This window comes from Protomyctophum parallelum, assembly GCF_964188405.1.
Source record: "Protomyctophum parallelum genome assembly, chromosome: 19".
NCBI classification, from domain to species: domain Eukaryota; kingdom Metazoa; phylum Chordata; class Actinopteri; order Myctophiformes; family Myctophidae; genus Protomyctophum; species Protomyctophum parallelum.
Window position 1 is genome coordinate 12,930,407 of NC_139717.1, and position 15,406 is coordinate 12,945,812.

Genomic DNA, 15,406 nt, shown 5'->3' on the forward strand with positions numbered 1-15,406 from the left:
AGTTTAACTGCGTTTTTACGCCATTTTTTCCGAAGAACGAGGCCACTCTGCATGGACCTTTAGCGTTCAAAAGTAATTTCAAAGTGCCAATCGATCCAATCTGCAGAGATCCTTTCAACTTTACTGTCTGTCCTCAGAGATCCATTCAAACCTACTGTCTGTCTGCAGACACAGTCGGGTTGAATGAATGGATCTTCAGACATATTTGAAAAAGCATGCTTTAAAAATATAAAGCTGGTATGCATAGAAATGACATTGAAAAAAGAGCAGCTTCCTTATTTCAGCATCACCGATGTGACTGGAACATAACATAGTAACCGGTAGCATCCCTTAACTTAGCTAACCTGAGGAGAGGAGAGGTACTTAGTCTTAGACTAAGGTACTTAGAAGCCATTAGTGCATATAGTGCCACTAAAGGAAACAATGCTTTATACTGAAAGAAAGAATAGGTGTCCTTGTGCACTTTGTGCACAGTAAAATAACTCACTGTTAATTAAAGGCTGTACAAATGGAACCAAATGGACCGGCAAAGGTTCCATTTGGTACTCTCTTCAGTGATCCAGGCTCCGTTTGTACACACAGAAGTGTATGAATGGGAGGCACCAAAGCAATAATAATAATCTCAAATCTAAAAAGAGTTTGTATGATGAGAGGTGAGCAGGTCAGGATGGCTTCTTCCCACCATTCATCTTATTTAGCCCACAGTAACTTTGTTCCAACACCTGCTTTCTCCTCCCTGCGGCCATGAAATGGATTTCTGACGCCATTTTACCAGCCAGTCCTCCATTTTATGAGCTTGTCTCCGTAATGCAGAGGACAAGAGAGAGCACTTATAAAACACCCACTGAAGCAGCCATTGAACAGAGAGATGCAGGTGCGTACTTTGCAGAAAAGTGATTAGCGCCGTTGTGTGATGAATGGCATGCGCGGCACATTTAAACATAGTGATTTACAGATTTACGGAATGCCACCGGGATCTTAATCAGGTCCATTTCTCGGAAATGAAACGATTAGCCCGTCGCATACGGAGGCAAAGCGCCACATTTTAGATTACAATTCAATTTCTCAAAAGTTATATATTCGTTAAATCACATCATAATTCTTATACTCGACTCTATAATAGCGGAAACCTATTCTAAATCTGTCTGGCTATTCGTTTCAGCAAATGTCCATTGGCCAGGTGCCCATCATCATTTTAACGAGTCGTCTTCGAGTGCTGTGCTGCAATGGAAGCCTTTCCAATTCTGTCCTCATTTTGGTCAAGTTTTACATAGCAGTAAAAAGTTGAAAGGAGTGAGGTTGATTCTTGATTGCCATTTGGCCGGGCTCCTAGTACCAATTACCATAAATTATAATTATTATATTACGGTAGGTAAAGTTTTCCATCAACTTTTTAAATAAAAAAAATAGTGACCCTACCTAAGAGATCATTATTTGTGCCATAGACATTTGATTTCTTTCTTCACAGCATTTTAATGTCAAGGACACCCAAATTGGGCTGCGTGCGTACCCTCTTTGAAAAATATGTTGTGCTAAGGATGTGCCAAGAATGTTTTGTTTGTTGATTAATCTACATCTGACTACTGTACCTACTGTACCATGGGGTGTCTGGGACCCCTAGGGGATCCTCAAGGGGATTATTACAGGGGGGACACCGTATGTTTGTGTGATGGGAACTTTATTGTTTTATATGAACCAACTTAAACCCTAGCATTCATTAACATGGCGTCACAATCATTTAACCACTTGGTTAAAGGTATATTCAGTGATTTCACTTAATTCAAATATCACTTTTTTTTTGTTTTGTTGTGATAATCCTCCCTACTATAGAGTGTGCTGGCCATATAAGGAGTTCCTCCCTGTCCCCAGTTAACCCCTGGAGGTCAAAAAACCTTAGGTTTCGTTTTTGACTCTCTATCCTGATTGGACGAAAGGCTGGGTCCCACAGCCAAAAACGAAACCTAAGGTTTTTTGAGTGAAATCACTGAATATACCTTTAACCACTGGCTATTCAAGAATCGTGAAAATGTGTGCAAATCTTTTTATAATGTATTTTTAAAGGTGAACATTTTAAACTTAAATCTTTGCTTGGCGGTCCCTGAAAATGTTTTGGGGGGATCGGAGTCTGCAGCCAAATATATATATTATGCACGGCATGGGCTTGCAAAGCAATCAAGCGCTCCCCTTCCCCAGTACAGCATACAGAGATGCGGAATCAGCTGTGAATGATATAAAGTGATTGAAGTGTTGTGTGCAGGCGCCCTACACTCTGTCTTTCTTTTATCATTTACTTTTTAAGAGCCTGCCCAGGGACTACAGATGACATTTAGCTTTGGCTAACTCTGGCCCATTTACATTGATGTGAAAACTGACATGTTGATTAATGAGCGTTGTCCCTGTCAAATAAATAAATAAATATAAAAAAAAAAAAAGGTGTGGGTTATCGGTGAAATTTACACCGATCACGTGACGGTAACCAGCCAATCAGAATAAAGTATTGGGACTACCCGTTTTAGAAAATGCATTATAGCCGGCCCGACCAATAAGTAAAGTGTCTCTGGCTTTTAGTGCCAAACTCTTCTTTTCCATTGACTATAAGTTTTGTGCACCTCTTGCTTGTACTTCCTAATAAATCATTTCACTTGAACCTGTATATCATCCAGCCTACGGAATAGCATGTCTACGCACGCACGCATGCAAACGCGCGTGCGCGCACACACACACACACACACACACACACACACACACACACACACACACACGATGGAAGGAGCAACCATTCTGTAACAGAGTGGAGGAGTGGAGGAATAAAGGCGGAATTTCATCCATCATGTACGCCTCTCTCTTCCAGAGGCACCACGAGAAAGCATTTTAAGTGTACCTTTATAGCCGCAGCCACAGAAAGTACCCCAGACAACTATACAGCAGATAGTTAGTGTCTCGGTGGGCACATAAGATCATGTGCCATCTACAATAGGCCTGCAACTATCATATATTTTCTTAGAGGTTATTCTAGAGATTTTTGTTTTTGTAATGAATCGAGAAGCATGTTCTTATACAGTATATATCTCTGCGGGCAGATACCTCTTCTCTCCATATTATTTTTATAAAGAATACCTGATCATACCACAGCGTCATCAAAAGTAGCAGATCTACAAGCTTGAAATGAAGTGCGAAGCCACACATTTTGAGCTTGCTGATCTGCTACTTTTGAATTTAAATTCTGAAAAGTTTCCACTTGACTAAATTGATTTTTAGCGTGATTAATATATAGCTATAAAGTGTGGGAACAACTTGTTTAACCCATTCAGTATCCTGAGGCCGATTAAAAAAGACTATGTTGCTATATACTGTAACTGTACATAGCAACAACGACCCCAAAAGTGGTTTCCTAGATTTAAAGGTAAAACCCTCAAAAAAAGGTGTCCCATCCTAAATGGTTTCCTAAAGGTTTACGTTAAACAGCACAGTCCAATGAACGGTCAATAATGTTTTAACTGTGTGATCACACAGAGTCCTCTCTTACAGGCGATAGACGTGTCAGCATGATAAAAGCTTTCAAGACCTTAATGGGCCTCCTCAGTGTCTCTGAATGCACTACTTCCAAATAACTAGGTTTACAGGATAGAGTGGTGCTAGAAGTGGAACAGTGTCGCAGTGGGTTAGAAGGTTGTACTTTTCTAGTTATCACGCTAAACGTAAATCTTATAGTGAATTTAATTAATTACAAGCTAGGGTAACAACAGGCTCTCGTTTGTTAACTGAAGCCACAGCCGGATCCGGCTGAAAAGGTCCCCACTATCGTCACGTATTTTTCCAGGGAACATATTTTTTATGAAGATAAACACTGAAAAAAGCTGCTGTGCTCTGTGTCTAATAAAGCGTTTGCATAATCATCTCTGTTGGCGTGGAAACCTCATCATAATTATGTCCAAAACTGTTCGATTAAATTTCAGTGGTGGAAATTATCTAAGTTCACTTACTTAAATATTGAAAATAAGTACAATTCTGAGGTATTTGTACTATTGTACTATTACTTACTTATAGTACAAACAAGGGATCCAAATATTGTACTTAGCCGATCGACAGTACAATGTGTCTACAAGCTCACAAGTGCTTTTCAAGGAGGGGGGTCCTGGCCCAGGCCGTAGCGTAACGGTCTGGGCACCGGACTGGTGATCCAGTCGCGGTGTGCCGCGGGTTCGACTCCCGGACCCGACACGGCCTTTACCGCATGTCATCCCCCCATCTCTCTCCCGTTTCCTGTCAGCCTACTGTCTGTCCCTTAAAAAATCAATAAAAAGGCGTAAGTAAAATATCTTAAAAAAAAAAAAAGGGTAACAACAGGCTCTCGTTTGTTAACTGAAGCCACAGCCGGAAGTAAATAGTACAGTATTTAGAGTATAAAACAATGCAACTCAAATATGACTTTAAATTAAATATCAGTTAAAGATAAATTAAGTGGTATCAGATCAGCATAGACTGGCATACTCGCCGATACTGATACCAACATGTTAGGCAATATCGGCAGCTTTTCCGATACTGGTATCAAGTATCAGTATCAGAACAACATTAGAGTCCTGTGGTGCCGCAGAATACTTTGATTACATTTGGAAATTATCACGATGGAATCAAGATTACTTCAGTTTAAGCACTATAGACCCTATACACTTAAAGTGTACCTGAGATGTACTGGACTACTGGAGATTCTTTTAAAATCTACACCAAAAATTGCTGATCTACAAGCTCAGAAACACTTCGCTACGTGTGAATGTAACCTCCAGAAGTTATTGTCTCCACCAAGCCGAAGGCATGGGGGGAGAGTATGTTTTGCACTCCGTCCGTCCGTCCGTGTGTCCGTCCGTCCGTGTGTGTGTCCGTGAGCAGCTAATCTCCGGCACCGTTAACCCGGTCGATGCCAAATTTTGCACACACACTCCCTGGATGCCAACGATGAACCTCTGCCCCAAAATTTCCAGAACGGCCTGTTATAGCGCCACCAGGAGGCCGCTTTGTGCAAAACAAGTTTTTGCACAGTACACCTACAGATTTTGTCCAAACATTGCGCAAATTGGTACACAGTCTCTCTAGAGCCATTCAACGAAACGGGGTCTTTCAGATTTCTCAGACTCCATCCTGATTGGTTAAGATTGGCTTCCAAAGTTCACAGGAGTGCTCAGTTTCAAACAAAATGCTGCAAATCATGAACACATCGCGTGATTTCCGTGAAATTGTGCACGCACATTCCCACTAGGCCGAGGAAGAAATGCCACATGAACAATTTCAACTCAGCCTCAAGGTGGCGCTATAACTGGCCGAAAAGTGTTTTTACCTCTAACTGCACGGATCTGTGGATAATTTACTTTTGTTGCCCTTTTATCCAACCACCAGATGAATGCAAGCTGCAATGTCCTACATTCCTATCCTGGTGGAGACCTGTGCCTAGAAGGGCACTTTTTCTAGTTTTCCATCTGTCCTTTTCCTCATGACTTACGCCATCAGGGGGAATGATTTGCATATATATGTGTCATAATATAGCCCACTGTAAATGTGACCTGCTGCAGACTGCTGCTACCAAGTAATTATGTAATTCATTCATGTAGTTGTGGATGGATGAAAAGGTTATTTACAGCAGTGTACTGAGCCAAAAAGTCCAATCACACGGTGCAATAATGACGCTCTTATTCTTGTGTGCGATGATCAATGCCCAAAGACAGACTGGAAATAAGGTGTCACTGGCATAAAGAACAGAACTACAAGCCAACACTGTATCGCAATGCAACATTTTTATAGATCTATTCCTTTTTTTGGCACATCCTGTACACTAGTGTACACATTAGGCAACAGGTAGGCTATCTCACATAGTTTCAGAAAAAATATAATCACACTTGTGCCCACTGAATTTATATTGGCCACATGACATCTTCCATTGACTTGGCTGACAAACAATTGACTTCATAAGTGCTCTAAACAAACAATAAAAATCCCATAGACTTGGCTGCCATATGACGTAATCTTCAAAAGCCATGCATTGGAAAATCAACAGCCAACAACAACGTATATCCAAACATTTTCCAAACCTTTCCCAGGCCTGGAAAATGGTTTACGAAACGTTTCCCGGGATTTTGATGACCGCGGGAACCCTGTGCTAAGTGGATGTACTCACAGTAGACGTCCACCCGGATGGACTTGATGGCGGGCGAGCCCAGGCCGTTCTCAGCCTTGCAGTAGTAGCGTCCTCCCTGCGTCCTCAGGATCTTGGAGATGTGCAGCGTCTCGTTGAACACGCTGGAGTCCTGGAAGCGGTCCGACACGCTGCCCGCCGTCTTGGTCCAGCGGATCTGGAGAGGATGGGAGGAGTACGGTCATTATAGAACGTCACGTTGCCCTGGAGGCAGTGCAGAGTAGTGACGTGGACATCCTTGCTTAATTTGGGTGCATATGTTTGGTCTGATGTCCTAACAGTCTGACACCCTAACCAAACCACACGCGGAAGCCACGGGTGAGTCTTAATCGGGGCACATATATGTCGGACTATTGGTACGTCGGACACCTCCAAGGTATATTAATGACAGTAAAATGTTGAAAATTAGTGGTATTCCCCTTTAACTTAAGGTATCCGTTACACACTTCAATGAATGAGTCCATATCAGTGTGGTTTGATTTTATGGTCGTTTTACTGGACATCAAGGTACTGCAACAAGACAGTTAAACACACACAAAATGAGTGAGACACATGTTGTCCAGCTTGTATCACATTCACCATATACAGGATGTATTGGCTGACTGACTGACTAACTGGACATAACAAAATAACATCACATTAACACACATTCAGTTTAAACAAAATAACAAAAATACCAAATAGTTCTGTTTCCACAATAGCATATCACTATCACAGTGAGTTGGAATTATTATATCAATAACATCAGACAGTCACAGTAGCAGCTTGGGGCCTCCTGCAGTCACTATCACAGAGTTAGCATTAGCTGCTAGCTAAGCTGCCAAACTGCTAAGCATGTAGTCTACAGTACACTAAAACCTTGTGGAGACACACAGGCTACAGCCACCTTTTCCACTATCAACATATATCCCCTGCTACTTTATATGTCTAAATTAACCCACTCTCTTATATCTCACCTGCAACAAGACACACAAAATGAGTGAGACACATGTTGTCCAGCTTGTATCACATTCACCATAATTATACAGGATGTATTGGCTTCCTCATTGTCTGACTGGCAGAAACATGATGACTCACTGGAGTATATTGCCCCCTTGTGGCTTAGAGGAGCTATAGCTCTGCTTTGTTCTTGGCAGGGAAGAAATACAGTGACTATTTGTATTTGAATTGAAAAAGAGACTAACATTACATAGAACAATGACAAAATTAAATACACTTATGCATGAACTTTGATCTTTTTAACTATTTGACTTGTAATCCCATTAACTGCATTATGAACTTGAGTAAGAATTAATTATAATGAAATAAACAACCAAAAAATAGGGGGTGGCTTTGGCTTATCCTACATATCCAGTCCAAAAGTCTACTCAGCAAAACTTTGAATCAATACAATTTCAAGCTATTATAGAAAGATGTATTTACAGCACTGCAACATTCACCAGCAACGCATACAAACAGTGATATTTTCAATGTAATGGGTCCCAGGGACATTTTATGAGTCCTGACTTCAATAACGTTAGAGTACACTAGTATTGCATCCCAGGACCCCCGGAGGGTGACATTATTGCGCCCTTTCTCAATTTACTGAGTCTAAGCATGCAGGATGCAGGCTATTTGCATCACTGCACAAATACTGACCCGATCTTCGGGTCAGATTATAATTGTCTAAAGCAAAACAATATCACGTCGCTGATCTCTTCTCCTAAGCTTGTTAGTGCTACAACTTATCTCCCTTGCGCAGCCATTAAACAAAAGGGACCATTGACTTGCTGGCAGCATGTGACCTAGCGAGCGATCCCTGCATGCCTTATCGAGGTGGCTAGCAACACAAGAGTAATCAATACTAAGAAAGATTATACCAGCAGGACGCCCTGAGGGCGAGGTCACCATATATGGAGCGTGTCTTGAGTGTACAGCGTTTGATGAGGTCAGATCAACATATAATAATAATACACTTTATTTGTATAGCACTTTTCATACATAAATGCAGCTCAAAGTGCTTCACAGGGCAGGACACAAAAATAAAATACAATAAAACACAAGTAGTTAAAATGATAGAACAATAGCAGAGAACAAAACCGAATATAAGAACATAAAATAAATAAAAACACATAAAAAAATAAAAATAAAACTCAACTAAAAGCAAGGGTGAAGAGGTGAGTCTTGAGTTGAGATTAAAAAATGTCTACAGAGGATGCGTGTCTGAGCTCGAATGGAAGTTTATTCCAGGCTGTTGGGCCATAGAAGCAAAAAGCTGCCTCACCATACTTTTTTGTGCACATTCTTTTAGGCACTTCAAGTAGGCCAGCATTGGAGGACCTGAGGGGGCGGCTAGGGACATATCTAGGTAGGCAGTCACGGAGGTACGGAGGTGCGAGACCATTGAGAGCTTTATAGACAAGTAACAGAATTTTAAAGTCAATCCTAAAAACAACCGGAAGCCAGTGCAGTGATGCCAAAACTGGAGTAATATGTTCTCTCATCTTAGTTCTAGTTAAAACTCTAGCTGCTGCATTTTGGACAAGTTGTAATCTATCAGTCGTTTTCTTAGGGAGTCCTGAAAAGAGTGCATTGCAGTAGTCAAGCCGAGAAAAAACAAAGGCGTGGATTAGCGTTTTTGCATCGTCCAAGGACAAATAGGCTCTGATTCGTGCAATATTTCTAAGGTGAAAAAAGGCAATCTTGGTAACATGATTAATGTGTGAATTAAAATTCAATTCAGAATCAATAATAACCCCCAGGTTCTTTACTGTACTGTTACTTTCTACAGTCAGGTTGCCAAGTCTGCTAATTATTGATTCTTTTTGCTCGCTAGAACCGATTATGAGAACTTCTGTCTTATCCTCATTTAGCTTGAGAAAGTTCTCACTCATATGGATTCTGTATTGTATTTTGTATCGAGGCATCACTGACTGACTGACTGACTGACTGACTGACTGACTGACTGACAGACAGAAGCGAAATGCAGGTTTTCATACTAAACTGCGACCTACAGTACAATACGGTTGCAATAATTATAAAATATACTTAAATGCTGTTAAAATCCATGCACATTCCAGTCTCGTTATTTGAATAATGTAATACTTCATTAACAAAATTGTACAGGTTGTACAGTCAAAGGTTATGCTAAAGGATAACACAAAAAAGTCCCAGGGGGCTTGTTTCCATTGAGGTCCATTGCACTCAATTAATCAGTAATACATACAACACAGGTAGAAAGCTCAGTAGCATCAACAGGCCTATTTCGAGAGAAAGGGAGTGTGGGACAGGATGATCCTACCATGGTGCTCAAGGAGTTAAAACTATATGCTCTTGAGATCAGTCATACTTTGTAGTTTAGGTACAGATTGCAGAGTCAAGATCTTTAATGAATGGGTTTTGGCAGTTCATTTCACATCATGGAGGAGCATAATGAAAAATCAGACCAGTCTAAGCATGTGCTCACAAAACGTTGCAAAACAAGAACTGCCTCCGTGGCTCTCTTGGATTATATGGGGGTGTGTGCATGCGTGCGTGTGTGCATGTGTGTGTGTATATTGCATGCGTGTGTATATTGCATGCGCGTCAGCTCATTCTCTGCGATGGTTGGTCACGGACGGTCACAGAGCGTTGACATTCATAACTGGTTGTAAACCTTTGACACGCAGCACTGTAACCTTGTATTCTTTGGTCAACTGGTTATCCTCTCATGTAAATCCGTCCTTGGACAGTTGCCCAGTTATCTACTCACTTACATGTTATAGACAGTATAAAGCCTATATGCTCCAAGGGCTCCATCGTTCTCTTCATCTCCTCCCTCCATACAGAAAGAACAAGTCTCTGCCCGACTGCCCCCTCTTTCCTCTTCTACCCCTGATTTGAACCCGGTTTCTGTTTCTTATTCTTGAAGGATTAATGCACTGTATATGTAATATGATTTATACAATGTTTTGATAAATTTATACAATGTTTTTTTAATTTAATGTGTATTGATAACATAGGTGAAAGCATGCAAAATGTTTGGTTTGGATCACTCCAGATTTCTACAAAAACATTAAAGGCATACTAGGTAGAATCATGGATCTGTTTACGCACGCGCGCTGAACTCCCCCCTCCCCTCACAGAAAAGCACGTCCCTGCAAGGGATTGAATGTCAACATAAGCAGATAAGATAATAAAACAATATAAAGGTTTTGTACTGGTTGCAGAGTACAGGACGATCAGCCTGATCTGTCGCGTCGCACACGGAGAACCCCGGAGACGCGGAGCGACGCTGCGCTTCAATCCCTCATAAAAAAAGTAATCGGCAGATGAACTGGCTTTGCCTGCAGAGCCCTCACATCTCTCTCCTGAACTGCCTTTGCCTGCAGAGCCCTCACATCTCTCTCCTGAACTGGCTTTGCCTGCAGAGCCCTCACATCTCTCTCCGCTTGGGCTGGCTGGGATTGAAAGGCCATGAATTGGAATTCAATATCCCCACAGTGGCCGGTGATAGCATCACGCTGGTAACTGATAGCATCCTATTTGATAGAGATACCATCTGAGGAGGGAATGAATGGTGGTGGTGGTGGGGGGATATAATCGCATGGGAAGATGGGGGTATCGGGTGCTATCTCTGGAGATTGATGTCTGCACTAGCTAGACATGCTGGGGTCTTTACCCCCTATAGCGCTCAGCAGTGGTGGAACAAGTACTCTGATTTTGTTTCAAGTAAAAGTAGTAATACCACAATATGAATCCAATTTGTCTGCCGGGTGGGAACCTCATAAGTTCCAAAACTGATTCAAATTCAAAAGCGTCAAAAGTGGCAAACGTGTGCGTTTCGAACTTGCGGATCTGCTACTTTTGATGTTTCTGTGCGACGCAGTGGTATGATCAAGTATAGCATTCATTTATGGGAGGGGAAAAAAACACAAAAAGTTAAAAGTTTCGGGATTCTGCCCCGACAGCGACGATAAGTAAATGTAAGTTACTTTCCTCCAACAGCACCTTGGGCTACGTCTCCACACATGGAAGTGCACGGAGCTGTTGAAAGCCACAGTGCAAATGTGAGGTGAGGTGAGGTGAGGTTAGGTGAGGAGAGAGGTACAGTAAAAACCTGACAATGGTTTAATATTGTTGCTGTCGGGCAGAAACCTCTTATCTCTTTATTCTAACGTTCTGTGTTTTTTCGTAAATCAACGCCCTACTACTTGATCATGCTACTGCGTCACACAAAAGCATCAAAAGTAGCCGATCCGCAAGCTCGCGGCGCAAAGCGGCACGTTTTGAGCTTGTCGATCTGCTACTTTTGCTATTTTTTATATGAATCTTGAAAAAGTTACAGTTTTGGACATATGAGGTCTCCACCGCACCGAGGCGATATTATCGTGGAAGCTTCGGGGAGCTGTGCTGTGTGAGAGAGATACAGGCAGAGAGGTGGAATTCACACAGAATCATTAGCCTCTGTAATGTCCTCGTCTGGCCTTGGGCATTTACCGTAGGTAGTCAGAGTTCAGAGTGGAAGAGAGAAGGGAAACTAACGAGGCAGAAACTCAGTTGTACTTCTGAACTGTTTTGTACTTTTCTCCCATAACTCCTCCAGCAAATGAAAGTTTCACACTCCAAGTCTCCAACTATAACCTCTCCGCCAACCCGTTTTTGCAAAGTGATTAACCATTTTAACTAGGGATGTCCCGATCGCGTTTTTTTGCTCCCGATCCGATTCCGATCATTTGATTTTGAGACATGCCGATACCGATTTTTCCCGATAATTTTGATTGATTGATTGATTGATTGAAGTATTATTAGTATTTGCAGAATTACAGTACATTTCAAGTACAACTCAATACAAAAACTGTCAACTGTGAGTGGACGACACCATAACGTATTACACTTGTTTGAGGGTCCACCATTTTCAATTCATCATTCATTTCATTCATCATTCCGAATCTTTATATTTTATACAACACTTATGCCATGTGAGAATTATTCAAAGGCATAAATATGTGACTACTTTTATTAACTACCCAGCTAACATTGCCCCGCTAGGTACCGCCTCCCGCTGTCTATTTCATCGCCGTGCACGCCCGGTCGCGCTTGGCCATCGCGCCTCTCTCTTCACGTCAAGCGATCGCGCTCATTTACATTTTAATGCCTTGTGAATTTACAGTGATGTACAGCCCCTCCTCACGCTGACGTAAGGCTTGCCTCCCCCGCCCGACTCTCTCTCTCTCTCTCTCTCTCTCTCTCTCTCTCTCTCTCTCTCTCTCTCTCTCTCTCTCTCTCAGGCATGGATGTGCATCTATGTATAAATACATTTTTGCCTTGTTTTAGTTTTTATTCTTATGCGGTTATTGTATAAACTCATTAATAGTGACCTATTATTATTATTATTATTATTTTATTATTATTATTAATAATAATAATAATAATAATATTTAGTACAGCAGGGAGTCCAGGGACTATACTTGTATATTTGTATTAGTTTGTTATATTTGTATATTTGTTATAGTAACACGGGACGCTTTACCCGGCATGCATTGCAGCCTCAGGCTTCTCGGCTGGCTGCTTTGTTGTTGTTGTCTTGAGCAATGAGCTGCAGAAGTACTTGTAGTCGAGGACTCCACAACAAAGGCTTATATTTCGCCGTTTTTATCCGGAGAAATTCAGTTGAAAGGTCAGTGTATTTTTATATCTGATATATACTGTGTGTAGTGTAATTACACGTGATCTTTATCTGTGCACGTAACCCTAACGTTAGCTAGAGGGAATAGATTAGCTAGCTAGCAGCTAGCTAGCTAGCTAATCTATTGTTTGGACGTGGCTTAAAAACATCTATAGCTCCGTTGGACGGTGTTTTATATTATTTAATTTTACAGACAAACAAGATTCCAGCAAGATCGACCCAGACGGTGGAGGCTGGGGGAAACAAAGCAACCTCATATCAGAAGTAAGTAAAATGGTTTAGTAGCGAACAATAATAATGTATCATGATGTTCTTTTCTAACGTCTTCTTATGTTGATAAAAGTCATAATAATTATTCGAATTAAATCAGATTTGATACGTTGCTTGCTCGTAGCCTGATTTTTACACTTGGTTGCATGCTGAAAATAGCTGGTCTACAAGCTCGCAGCACATTGTGTGCTTGTAGATCTTCTGTTTTCATCAAATTGATTTTATGTACATACAATGTTTACCATTTAGTTGTTACTGATTTCAGACACAGGACTTGGATCTGTTGGGCGTACAAACGGTAAGAACATTTTCTACCACTGAATTAAGGTTGCATGCTACAATTAAGCTCTCTTGCCTCAAGTTTGCTGTTACATTTGAAATAATTTTGACTTGAATTTGATTTCATTTTACAGACAAGGTGACATGCTGTACAGAGCTGAGACATCGTTCTTTAATTTAAGGTAATTGTTCATTTTCATTTTTACCAAGGACAGCAAATTGGCACCCAACGATGTGTAACTGTGTACATTTTAAATGACTGAGGTGTATTATGATGAGTACTGTGGCACTCTATGCCACACTATGAGCTTGTAGATCTGCTATTTTTCAACAGCTAACAGCTTTTAAAATAATGTTTAAAACCTATGAGGCGACACAGATGCGTCCTCGGGTCTAAATGGGTTAAGGCAGTGGTTCTCACAGCCATCAAAACGTTATCCCACATTTCACAGCAGTGATGGTAGGTAGGCCTATTTCAGAATGCCTGAATTTACACTTGGTTGCATGGTGAAAATAGTCGATCTACAAGCTCACGTGTTGTGAGCCCTATACAAATGCAATCCATATCAATTTTGTATTTGATTTTGTTCAAATTACAGATGAGGTCACGTGGAGGAAGTGGAGATGATGGTGATGGATGAATAAAATGGATAATAAAAATGGTAAGAACATTTTCACATTTTAGCACAGGAATAGAAATTAGAAAATGGCTGGGTTTTTACCCACAGGGCAACTGTTAAGTCATGAATCACAAGACAGAGAAATGATTAAGGTGAAAAAAATGTATTTAATTAATTCTGTGATTTCAGACGAACTTTCGCTGGAGGAAGACCTATCGACTTCAACCTCTGCTGGAAAGGCTACCACCAGTCGGGTTTCCCTGACCCTCTATACCCAGCCTGCATTGTACCGTGTGGGGGTCCCCGCAACATCCAGACCTCAAGGAACGCACCCAGCTTTCCGTGCTCGGACATACAGACACGGGGACATACACACATTGCTACGCTCAGAAACTCCTGACTCCACTCAGAAGAGAATTGGTGTTTTAAAGACTTAAGCACTTAAACTTGAGAACTGATGTCTTCTAAATCCGCACAGATGAGTTAAAACGTTTGCTGCAAAAGAATATATATTTACAGATTTGTGCCACATTTTCACGATGTTTCAAAATTAGCAAATCTACAAGCTCGTTTTCAACAGCTTACAGCTTTTTAAATAATGGTTAAAGTGGCTAAAACCAGGGCATCTTGGACTTCAGTGACGGGGACCGCGCTACGAGCTTGTAGGTCTATTTTGTTTTATCCTGAAAATGTGCAAATCTTTGAATATATATTATTTCAGAGCAAACGTTTTTAACTCCTCTTTGCTTCTGGGTAGTCCCTGGAACAACATATTTTCAGATAGGCGTCTGCGGCCAATTTCATATATTTCTGGGGTCCTTGACATGACATAATTTGAGAACCACTGATATAGAAACATAGGTTCTTGGAAAATTGTGGACACAATCTTATCCAACAATGTCCTGGTGGTTTCAGGAAATTTGGTGTTTTACTGTTTTATAGATTTTAGGAGCCAGTGGTTCTCAAAGTGTGGTCCTTAAGTGCATTCTCAGCAAAATTACATAAAAATCAACCACTTGTATTCTAAACTTGTATGTTTTAAAATATTTCCATGTTTTTTTTATGTTTATGTGCCTTTATTTATGTTTAACATGGCTGTATAAATGTTTTCATTGTAACTTTTTTTTTTCCTAATAAAGAAACAAAATTAAGTATACATTTGCTGCTTTATTATGTTTCTATAAATATGTGGGAGGGAGGTGAGCATGGGGGAGAATCGAGGGGTGCGGGTCGCAATATATATGGGGGGGGGGGGGGGGGGGGTGTCATAAGACAGCTTCACGCTGTCCTGCTGCTGCTGTCCGTAGCTGACGTTCGAGTCGCGGCAGAGAAGCGGGGCGCCGGCTACACGCGCGTTGGGGCGCGTGGCCCACGCTGATCATGAACGACTTGCCCACGTCGCGTCAC

General features: G+C 41.2%; 1 protein-coding gene and 1 long non-coding RNA gene across 2 annotated transcripts in view; one reads left to right on the top strand and one right to left on the bottom strand.

Annotated features, from left to right (window-relative positions):
- LOC310876264 (MAM domain-containing glycosylphosphatidylinositol anchor protein 2) overlaps positions 1–15,406 on the bottom strand; it is a 355,337-nt gene that overhangs the window by 202,982 nt on the left and 136,949 nt on the right. The window contains 1 exon segment of the mRNA XM_083789750.1: positions 6,167–6,341. Within this exon segment, the coding sequence (XP_083645876.1) occupies positions 6,167–6,341 (175 nt within the window).
- Positions 12,719–14,637, top strand: LOC310876271. Its single transcript, XR_014570715.1, has 6 exons — positions 12,719–12,821; positions 13,024–13,094; positions 13,366–13,398; positions 13,514–13,561; positions 13,979–14,041; positions 14,189–14,637. It is a non-coding gene; the product is annotated as an uncharacterized lncRNA (long non-coding RNA).